Source organism: Chelonoidis abingdonii, chromosome 11 (assembly GCF_003597395.2).
Source record: "Chelonoidis abingdonii isolate Lonesome George chromosome 11, CheloAbing_2.0, whole genome shotgun sequence".
NCBI classification, from domain to species: Eukaryota; Metazoa; Chordata; order Testudines; family Testudinidae; genus Chelonoidis; species Chelonoidis abingdonii.
In genome coordinates this window covers 62,266,513-62,277,699 of record NC_133779.1, presented here as the reverse complement: position 1 = coordinate 62,277,699, position 11,187 = coordinate 62,266,513, and the positions used below count along the sequence as shown (strand labels likewise).

At 62.1% G+C, this 11,187-nt stretch overlaps 1 protein-coding gene across 1 annotated transcript in view; it reads right to left on the bottom strand.

The window, feature by feature from the left end:
* The window catches only part of ATP1A3 (ATPase Na+/K+ transporting subunit alpha 3), an 8,118-nt gene extending 1,690 nt beyond the window's left edge, over positions 1 to 6,428 (bottom strand). The window contains exons 1-6 of the mRNA XM_075070705.1: positions 6,258 to 6,428; positions 5,874 to 6,010; positions 5,359 to 5,509; positions 5,119 to 5,287; positions 4,875 to 5,029; positions 4,615 to 4,738 (exon numbers count right to left, since the gene is read on the bottom strand). Of these exons, the coding sequence (XP_074926806.1) occupies positions 4,615 to 4,738; positions 4,875 to 5,029; positions 5,119 to 5,287; positions 5,359 to 5,509; positions 5,874 to 6,010; positions 6,258 to 6,416 (895 nt within the window). The 5' untranslated portion in view covers positions 6,417 to 6,428. The remainder of the gene's footprint in view (positions 1 to 4,614; positions 4,739 to 4,874; positions 5,030 to 5,118; positions 5,288 to 5,358; positions 5,510 to 5,873; positions 6,011 to 6,257) is intronic.
* Positions 6,429 to 11,187: the final 4,759 nt, after the last annotated feature.

Here is an 11,187-nt window from a genome sequence, read left to right as displayed (position 1 = left end):
AGTGAGGGCAAGGACTACGGCAATGGTGAGGGCGGGGCCTGCGGAGACATCGTGAGGGCCGGGCCAGGGTCAGAATCGTGTGAGGGGACGGGGCCTCGTGGAGATCAGTTGCGGGCAGAACTACAGCGAGTTCGGTGAGGGCAGTGGCCTGGGGCAGATCGGTGAGGGGCAGGGCTACGGGTCAATCGGTGAATGGGTGGGGGCCTGGGGAGATCAGCTGAGGCGGGCCTATCAGCAGATCGGTGAGCGGCGGTGGCCGGGGAGTATTGTGAGGGCAAGGGCCTACGGGTAGATGGTGAGGGGCAGGGCCTGCGGGCAGATGGTTGAGGGGCAGGGCTACGGTGCAGATCGGTGAGGGTGGGGCCTGGGGAAATCAGTGAGGGCAAGGGCCTACAGGCAGAGTCAGTGAGTGGACGGGGCTGTGGGAGATCGCGTGGAGGCGTCAGGGCCTGCATGGCAGATCGTGAGGGGCAGAACCTTACAGGCAGATCGGGAGGGGCAGGCGCTGGGATGATCGGTGAGGAGGCGGGGCCTAGGGCAATCGGTTGAGGGGCGGGGGCCTGGGGAGATTGGTGGGGGCAGAGCCTGGGGGCAATCGGTGAGAGGCGGGTCCGAGGTGTTGATTGGTAGGGGTGGGCTACGCAGGCAGGTCAGTGGAGTTGAGAGCGGTGGGTGTGTTGGGATCGTCACGTACTTCCCCTTCTGCTGCCCTTCTTCTCCTCTTCCCTCGCCCACAGTAACCCCCTCCCTGCCCCCTGCCCCCAGCTAACCCCATCTCTGCTCCCTGCCCCCCATGCTACCGTCTCTGACCCCCTGCCCCCTAGCTAACCCGCTCTGCCCCCCAAGTGCTTTGAAACCCCTCCCCCCTGTTCCCCCCCCAGCTAACCTATCTCTGCCCCAGGATGATCCATGCATTGGGTGGGTTTTCGCTACTTGTGAATACCTGGCTGAAACGGGTTCCTGCCCTCGGGCTGGTCGGATCCGGCTGAACGGGACGACCGGACGTGAACGACCTGGGGACAGTTACGGCAGCAGGTGGTGGCGAGCAGGGTGGGGTGGGGCAGGGGGTCTGGGTCGATCACCCCTTGTGAGACCCACGAGGGACCGGGGTGCACCCGTACTGTGGAACACTGTCTCCTGCTACTGCGGGCTCGGGACCCTCTCAACCGGCTCGGCTCTGGCTCGCAGCATGCGCAGGCACCACGGTTAACGCACCAGTCCGCCACAAGCGCAACCCAAGGAGTCACCAGCAAATCCCCCACCCCCGCCTTGCACCCCAGAAATTCCCATCTCACCCGGCTCGGACCCTCTTCACAGGGCATGTGCATGGTCGTCGCATCCCTTCCCCTGCACCAGCCCCCCGTAGCGGAGCATGAGCCCAGGCCCTGCGCCGAACAAATCATGGCCAGGGCAGATGGGGGAGGATGCTCAGTGTTCTGGCATTGCCTGCTAAAACCAGGGCTTAGTTCAATCCTGAGGGGGGCCATTTGGGGGGATCAGGCAAAAACTGGTCTGGGGAATTTGGCCGTTTTGAAGGCAGGGGTTGACTAGTGATCTCCTGAGGTCCCTTCCACCCTAAATATTGATTCTCCAACTGGCCTGGCTTCACGGGACGCCGCAGCTCGCAGCATGAACATACTGTGCCACATGCCCAGCCCCTGCATTGTCAGTGTGCAGTGTCAACTGGGCCTCTGGCCCCACCAGGGCCGCTTGTGTGCATGTGCTCTCACAACACAGCACACACTCCAAACAGGGGTGCGTAGGGTCTCTCGCTCACACACTCAACCCACTCCTCAACCAAGAGGGGGGCTAGGGCCCCACACAACATGTAGGGACCCCCGCCACACACACACTCATCAGCAGGGGTCAGGGTTCTCTCTCGTCTCTCTCACACCACACACACACACATACCACGGGGGGGGGTCAGGTCTCTCTTCGGTCTCCACCCACACACACAGCACACACTCCAGCAGGGGGGTCCAGGGTCCTCTCCCTCTTCTCTCGCTCAACACAACACACACACAACACAACTCGCGGGGGGGGGGTTCAGTCTCCTCTCTCTCTCTCTCAAACACCCACACATCCAGCCGGGGCGTCAGGGTCCACGACACACACGAACGCACCCTCCAGCAGGAGGGCGTCAGGCACAAGACCACACACGCACGCCTCAGCAGGGGGCGTCAGGCCACACACACACAGCAGCACACACACACACTCCAGCGGGGGGGGTCAGGGTCTTACACACCACACACAACACACACACACCACCCTCCACGGGGGTGTCAGCCACCAACACACACACACAACACAACACACTCCAGCAGGGGGGGGGTCAGGTCTCCTCTCTCTCACACAACACACACCACACACACACAAAAAAACACACACACACACACGACACACACAACACACACAACCACCAGCAGGGGGCGCAGGCCAACACCGCCCTGACATTGTGAGACCATACCGAACCTGACGGAAATGCTGGGGCAGCCTGGCGGGGGCATTTCAGGGCGGTGGTATCTGAACACGCTCCGCCTCTCCTCGCAGACCTACGAGCAGCGCAAGGTGGTGGAGGGTTCACTCTGCCACAAGTGAGGACGACGCCTCTTCGTCAGCACGTGGTGGTGCACTGGCTGACTGATCATTCTGCAACCCGAGAAACTCATCTCCCGCAGGCATGAAGTGGACAGGCGCTGGGCTGGCAGGGGCTGCTGGGTCGGGAGTGAGGGGCAGACCTGGCAGAGCTGAGGGGTGCAGGCTGGGACTAAGCAAGGGGCTGCGGTAGGGGTGAGGGCAAGGCCAGAGCTGAGGGGGCAGGGTAGCTAGCCAGGGGCTGGTCGGGGAAGTGAGGGGCACCGCGGCACAGTTTATTGTCCTCTACTCGTCTCGGAAGCAAAGATCTGATTCTTCGGGCTCTTGAGGAGCACAGCGCTGGCCGCGCTCTGTCTAGTGCCCGCTGGCATGGACTGTGGCATTGCGGATGTACCCCTGAAGGGCAGCCCTGGGGGTAAGGGACCCAACTGGGTGCCCGCTCCCCGGGAACCCAGGTGCTGATATGGGGGGAGGATCCAGGGGCCACAGCCTCCAGTGTTAACACAAAGAAGCAGCGCAGAATTCAACGTCCCGCAGAGTGAAGCAATCTGCCTGGGGGGCAGCGCTGCAATGGCACCTTTCACCACCAGGGGCTGCTGTGGGGCCAGAGAGAGGGAAGGGCTCATTGCCTTTTTGGGGAATCCCTGGTGCAAAAGCGACTGAGGGGCTGCCCAGACTCCTGGGAGGGGTGGGGCTTGACAAAGGGAGGTGCCTTGCTAACCCCTTCAACGTGGGATCCTGCACCGCGGGCGAGGGAGGATACCTGGGGGGGGGCGTCCTGGTGGGAGGGTTCCTGCAGCCTGGGCGGTTCTAACTGAGGGGAGAGCTCCTGCAGCCGCTGGTGGGGTGTGTATTCCTGGCTGAGGGGAGGTTTCCTGTAGCCCTGGGATGGGGGATGTGTTCCTGGCCGATAGAGGGAGGGTCTCTGCGCCCCTGGCGGGGGGTGTTTCTGGCTGGGGAGGGTCTTGGCAGCCCTGGGGGGGGAAGGGTGTTCGGCTGGGGGAGGTTCCCTGCACCCTGGGAGGGGGGGGCGTTCCTGGGCTGGGCGGGAGGTATCCCTGCACCCTGAGGGGAGGTCCTGCTGGGGGAGGGTTTCCCTGTCAGCCCTGGAGGCGGAGTGTTCCTGGGCCGGGGAGGTCTCTGCAGCCCTGGGGTGGGGGGGTGGTTTCGGCGGGGAGGGTATGCAGCCTGCTGGGGGGAAGTGTCTGGTGGGGAGGGTCCTGCAGCCTGGGAGGGGGGCGTTCCTGGCTGGGGGTTCCTGCGCCCTGGGGGTGGGGTGTGAGTGTGTTCCTGGCCGGGGGAGGTTCCCTGCAGCCCTGGGAGGGGGGTGTTCCTGCAGGAGGTGCCCTGCAGCCCCTGGGAGGGGGTTCTGGCCTGGGAGGTGCCAGCGTGGAGCCACAGAATCCCCTTGCGTCTGCCGTCAGTGCAGCATCCCCCCATGCTGACACTACCCCGCCCGACTCCCGCCGGTTCTGTCCCCATCCAGGCCCACTGGTGTTCTGTGCCTCCCGTAACTCCTCATCTTCGTGTAACGAGAGATCCGGAAAACTCCATCCTGCGCGGAAACTCACCGGAGGTGGGGGGCGACTTGGGGGGCTAATGGGAGGTAGAAGGGGGCTGGAGGGATATGAAAGGCGACGTGGAGGGGGTAAGGAAGATGGAAGGAGGGTTGGGTGATATGTGGGGGAGTGCCAAACCGGGGGTGTTCTGCCTAGCATTAACCCCCCCCTCTGTCAACGGCTGGGAGAAGGAAACGTACTCCTGAGCCCCCCCCCTCCGCCACCGCCCCTCCCCCCGTGCGGAGACACCGCGGCTGGTGAGGACGATGCTCGGAGGAAATGACTCTCCCCCACCCGTGTGGCTGAGACTGTGAAATCGTCGTGCCCGCCCTGTCCGCACCCCGGGGGGTAGATCTGCCTGTAGGTTCTGCCCCTCACTGATCTCCCCAGGCCCCGCCCCTCACCGATCTGCCCGTAGGCCCCGCCCCTCACCGATCTGCCCCCAGGCCCCGCCCCTCACCAATCTGCCCGTAGGCCATGCTGATCAGTCTCTCGTTCACCAGCTTGTCCGTGCGGGGGTTTCGAGGCTGGCGCTTCATGATGTCGCTCTCGGCCGCTTCGTAGGCCAGGGAGATGGCGGGGACCTGGGGAGGGGGAGGCGGGTCAGAGGCTGGGCCTGCCCCAGAGCAGATTGCGGGGGCTGAGTGGCAAAGGGGGCGACACGTGGGGGCGAGTCCGTCCCCCCAGGATGCGGAGAGGGAGGGGGCACCGGGGGCTCACCATGTCCGTGCCAAGGTCGATGCAGAGGATGGTGATGGTGCCGAGGGGCAGCGGGATGTTGGCCATGATGAAGAGCAGGAAGGGGGTGATCTCGGGGATGTTGCTGGTCAGCGTGTAGGCGATGGATTTCTTCAGGTTGTCGAAGATCAGGCGCCCTGCAGGGCGAGAGCCAGCTGTGAGGGAGGGAATGGAGGGGAAGCCCCCGACAACCCCACTCTCGCTCCCCCCACCCCGCACCCCTCACCCTCCTCGACGCCAGTGACAATGGAGGCGAAGTTGTCGTCCAGCAGGATCATGTCGGCCGCCTGCTTGGAGACATCGGAGCCGGCAATGCCCATGGCCACCCCGATGTCGGCCTTCTTCAGTGCCGGGGAGTCGTTCACGCCATCGCCCGTCACCGCCACGATGGCGCCCTGCGGGGGGGACACGGGTCAGGGCCGGGGCCAGGATAGGGGGAGTCACGGGGGGCAGGGGAGACTCGGACCTGTCTCTGGCAGCCCTCCACGATGATGAGTTTCTGCTGGGGTGAGGTGCGAGCGAAGACGATCTCCGTGTGGTTCTGCAGGATCTCATCGATCTGCTCCGTGCTCATGTCCTTTAGGTCAGTGCCATGGATCACGCAGGCCTTGGCATCCCTGGGCGGCAGGGGGGGAAGGGTCAGCGCTGGGACGGGGACGTCTGCCCAGGCTGGCCCCACTGGGCCCCGTCTCTGCACATGCCCCCTCAGCTGGGGGTCATCACCTCCCTTTGCTGCTCTGCCCCCCTCCACCACTGGGAAATGTTTGTAATGTTTTTATGAGTCCTGTGTCTGCCTCAGTTTCCCCTAGAGGGTGCATGGCCACTCAGTGGGGAAAGGATTCTGTCTGCTCTCAGTCCACTGAGCCTGAGGGAAGAGGGGGACCCCTAGGGGTCTGGCACATCAAAGGGGGCCTCTGATGGGTTGCTCCAGAGCTGGGGGCATAGCACAGGGCCCCGCTCCCCAGGGCCATGCCCCCCTACCTGGGGTTGACCTGGCTGACGGGGATGTTGAGGCGGGCCGCGATGTCCTCCACGGTCTCGTTGCCCTCGGAGATGATGCCCACGCCCTTGGCAATGGCCTTGGCGGTGATGGGGTGGTCACCGGTCACCATGATAACCTGGGGGCAACAGGGGGTTAAAACACCTCAGTGGGGGTGAGAGGGTCCCCGGGAGCCCCATCCCAGAGGTGGCCGCGTCTCAGGGCCGGGTGAGGGGCCACAGAATCAGAGATGAGGGTTGGAGGCGACCTCAGGAGGTTCCAGTCCAATACCTGGCTCAACGCAGGACCAGCCCCCACTCAAGGGCCCAGCCAGCTCCTGGTGGGCCCCACGCTGAGGGGCCCGGAGCCAGGCCCTGCGGCCTCACCTTGATGCCAGCGCTGCGGCACTTGCCCACGGCGTCGGGCACGGCGGCCCGGGGCGGGTCGATCATGGACATGAGCCCCACGAAGCAGAGGTTCTCGGTGGTGAAGTTCACGTCGTCACAGTCGAAGGCGAAGCCCTTGGGATACTGCTCCTCAGGCATATAGAAGTGACAGAACCCTGGGGAGGGCCGGGGGGGTCAGACCCCCAGCCTCAGGGCCCAGCCCCCAACCCTGCCAGGGCCCCTGCCCCCAGCCCTCCGGCCCCCACCGAGTCTGCCCCTTCCCCCTCATCACCAGCGACTCTGCACCCATTCCCCTCCCGACCCCCCAATCCCCCCGATTCCCCCGAGTCTGCCCTTCCCCTCGTCACAGCGATCTGCAACATCGTCGCCGCTCCCCACTCCCGCATCCCCGATCCCCCCAGAGTCCTGCCCCTTCCTCATCACCAGTGACTCTGCAACCCATTCCCTCCCTGACCACCCCAATCCCCCCCGATTCCCACTCAAACCCCCGTGTTCCGTCCCATTCCCCTCGTCACCAGCGACTCTGGCACCCGTTCCCCTCCACGACCCCCAATCCAGCCGATTCGCACGCCACGCCTCCCTGTGTCCACCCCTTCACTACGTCACCGATAAGAGACTCTGCAACCCCATTCCCCCCTTCCCGATCCCGCAATCCCACTAGATGCCACCCGACCCCGATTCACCCCGTTCTCCCCGTCATCAGCGACTCTGCACACATCCCCCTCCCCAACCCTCAACCCACTTGATGCCCCTGCCCCGACCGTGTCCGTCCTTCCCCTCGTCACCAGCGGACATCTGCAATCCCGTTCCTACTCCTCAAACCCACCACCAGCAATCCCCACGGACATGCCCGAGCACAACGTGCTGGCCCAGCCCCCCAACGCCCAACCCGAGCACTTTGCTGGCCCAGCCGCTCACCCGACGGCCCAACCGGCACACTGCCTGGCCCGCCGCTCCCCGCGTGGAATACTGTCCCCGGCATGCAACACACTGGCCTCAGCTCTGACGGAACTGGGGCCCCGTAGCACACTCTTAGCTACAGCCCGGCGCCAGCTCCTAGGCGTTCTGAAAAAGCCTCCTTCAGAGGCTCCCCACTTCAGGCTGCCTACCTTGCTCCTGTAGCAGGATGCGTGGAGCAACACGACCAGGATCCGTCCGGTGCCCCTTCATACACCAGCAGGTAGCGTTGTCGAGTGGGGGTCCTGTCTTCATGGATGGACAGCTGGGGGGGAGAGGGCATCGGGTGGGGTCTGCAGACCTCCCACCAGCCCCCACCACCCAGCGAGGGGAATGCCAGCCCCCCATATTCCCCAATGCCCCCTCAGCAGGGAAGCACAAAACCTGCCCACCATACTGCCCCACATCCACACCCACCACTCCTCTGAAGAAACGGGAAATTTCTGTCCATTTGAGTCCTGGGTGTGCCCAGTTCCTGCCAGTCGGGGCAAGGAGAGTCTTCTGCGCTCAGGGCAGCTCACAGAGAGAAGGGGGAGGGGCGGAAGGGCCTGGGACTGGTGGACCCTGGATTCCCACCTGCCCGGAGGGAAGGTGCAGTGGAGGTCAGTCGGGAGGGATTCAGTCACAGGGCAGCCTGACCTGGCTTTGGCTGACTGGGCTGGACTCAGGGCACCCAGGCGGCTGCCTGGCATCTCTGCCAGCCCGGCCCAAGGGGCATACAGTCCCTGCCACAGGCATCAACACGCCCCAGGGGCCCAATCTGGGAGATGAGGGGGCCACGGGGTTACCAAGAGAGAGGGGGACTCCGGGGGCGGCACAGCAAGGGGCCCCCCAAGGAAGCTGTTCCCAAGCGGGGATGTAGCACAGGCCGGTGGCTCCATCGACACTCTCCCTGGGGCCACCACCACACTGCCCCCTGACTGAGGGCCAGAGTCCCAGCAACTGGGCTGGGGGAGCCTGGGGATGTTCAGGCTGGTGCCCACGGGAATCCACTATCTGCTTCAGTGCCAGCACTGGAGCCAGGATTAGCCTGACAGGCTTGGAATGCAGCAGCCCCGGGGGGGGGCTCGCAAGGGGAGCCTGGGGGGTCACAAAGGAGAATTGGGGGACCAGGTACTTTGCAGGCTGGGGTCTGCAACCTGGTCCTGGTGTGAGTTGAAGGGCTCGTCGGATTTCTGGGAGGCTGCAGCAGGTTTGTGGGATGTCAGGGGCTGGTGGATTTGGGGGGGCTGAGGGGCCCCAAGTACCTGGTAACTATGTTGGTGGATGTGTGAAGGGACTCAGCCACTTCTTGTTCTTCACCGCATCAGCTGAACGGAGCCAGAACGAGAGCTCGATGCATTTCAACAGATGCCGACTCCGAGCGTCAACCAGCTGAGCGGCACGTCCGCGCGGGGGGGGGGGGGGGGAGTTAGTCTAGGGGTACCCCTGACCTTGTACCCACCCCACATCCAGCTCTGCACAGCCCCCGGCAGCACCTGCCATGTCCTGCTTGCGGAGGGAGGGGTTAGTAATGGGGTACTCCTGACCCCCCCCAACATCCACTCTGCCCCACCCTGGGCGCACTGCCACGTCCTGCTGGCAGGAGGGGAGTTAATAGGAGTACCCACTGACCCGACCACATCCCCGACTCTGGCCAGCCCCCGGGGCAGCACCTGCCATGTCCTCTGGCAGAGGGAGGGGTTACGTATGGGGTTACCCTGACCACCGCCCACAATCCAGCTCTGCCCCAAGCCCCGGGCAGCACCTGCCATGTCTGCTGGCGGCAGGGGTTAGTAATGGGGTACTCTGACCCAATCCAATCTCCAGCTCTGCCCAGCCCCATGGCACACCTGCACGTCCGTGCAGGGGGGGGTTAGTAGGGGTACTGACCCGCCCCACATCTCCCAGCTCTGCTCTAGCCCCCGGGCAGCACCATGCCACGTCCGCTGAGGAGGGCGGGGGGTTGGACGTATTGATATAAAACTGGACCAGATAGAACATGGTCAACCAAAGGTTCGTAGTGGCACCAAAAATCCTATTGATAAAGGGTCATATCAGGTGTCTAAGACAGGTTTCGGTACTGGGTATATTGTGCGTCTTGTGTGCCTGTAATCATTTGTAAGTTTGAGTATGATATTGGCTGGCACTGTCTTATTTCAACCTGTGCTGTTTAACTGGGAATGAATCCAGACAAGGTTGGTGTCAGCTCAGCTTAGCCGTCTGAAGGCCCATTAGACCCCACCTACATATAGTGACCCATGAGAGGAGGGCGATACCCTTGTGACTTCAGCAGGTGTGCAGGACTGGCATGTGACGCAAACCATTTTGCTGTAAACTTTTCAACAGTAGGAACAAGAACGTGTCTTAAACTGGAAAAGCCTAATATAAGGCGGAGGCCTCATCCCATCTTGTCTTCAATCCTGCATTCTTAACATCGGAGGATTGCTACAAGCTGAAGCTCTACACAAGGGACTGATGACCCATACCAGCCGGGATGTATTCCAGAGACATGATTTGGAACCTGCAGTTTTACTCCATCATCTGCTACAAGCCTGAACTAAGACTTTGCCATCACTCGGATGGATTGTCGTTTACCTTCAGCTCTCAGTCTATTTCCTTTATGAATAAAAAACCTTTAGATTGTAGATTCTAAAGGAGGCACCAGCGTGATTTGTGGTAAGATTGATGCTGTATAGACTAAGACTGACAATGCCAAACTCTGTTGTATCATCTTTATTTTAAATATCTCTAATAAACATATTAATGTCCTGGGCTTGGCCCTTGGGTCGAGAGAAACTTTTCTTTGCCTGGGTGTTGGTTTTCATAAACCATTCATACCCAGGAACTGTGTGCACTGGTGGGGATACTGGGAAGACTGAGTGTCTAAGGGAATTGCTGTGTGACTTATAGCGTTAGCCAGTGGGTGAGACCGAAGTCCTTTTGTTGGCTGTTTGGTTTGCCTTAGAGGTGGAGAAACCCAGCCTGGGCTGTGACTGCCCTGTTTGAGCAAATTGTCCTGTGGCACTCTCAGTGGGTCCCGCCAGAACACAATCGTCAACGGGGTTAGTAATGGGGTATGTGACGAACTGGGACTGATCTTAATATTGCTCTGAAATACTGTGTTGTGCCTCAGTGTCCCCTAGCAGTTATCTAAGTATAAGGTGGTGGGACTAAGGGGAGTTGATTCTGCGGCAGAGGGAGGGCCAGTGCCCTAAATGCCTGGCACTCTGTCACTCCTTAGCAACTGATGGCCTGGGCCCCTCCCTCAAAGTCCAGCGAAGGTGTTGGAGACAAGGATCAGGTGACCACCTGGCCCAGGAAAGGGGGCTGAGCAAGAGGAGGGCTGGAGGGGGTTGTTCGCTGGAGCTGCCTGGGGACGAAGGGGTGAGTGGACCTAGGGTCTGACTCACTGCCCCCACAGAATGACCCAGGCCGAGGGGTCTGGTTCGCTGTATCTACAAGCTTGTTTGACCCTGTTCCTGTCATCAAACAAACCATCGTTTTGCTGGCTAAAGGTCACGTCTGACTGCAAGTGGGGGCAGGACCCTGTGGCTTCCCCAGGACCCCAGCCTGGGTGGGCTCGCTGGGGAAGCGCACGGAGGCAGAGGATGCTGAATGCTCCAAGGAGAAGACACAGGAGGTGAAGCCGTGGGAGCTCTTGCCGCAGACAGTCGCTCCCAAGGGAGAGGAAGGCTCCCCAAAGGCTCCGCCTGCTTGGTGGGGAGCAGTTCCAGAGCATCGCCCGGGGACCCCGGACGGTTAAAAACGAAAACCACCCACATCCATCTCTACCTGGTCCCGGGACAACCTGCCATGTCCGCTGATGGGGGAGGTGTTAAGTAATGGGGTACCGACCTCCACATTCCAGTCTTCCAGCCCTCAGTGCAGCCGCTTTCCATGTCCCGCGTGGGGGGGTTTAGTAAGGGGTACCCGGACCCTCCAACCACTGCTGCCCGGGTAGGATGAACCC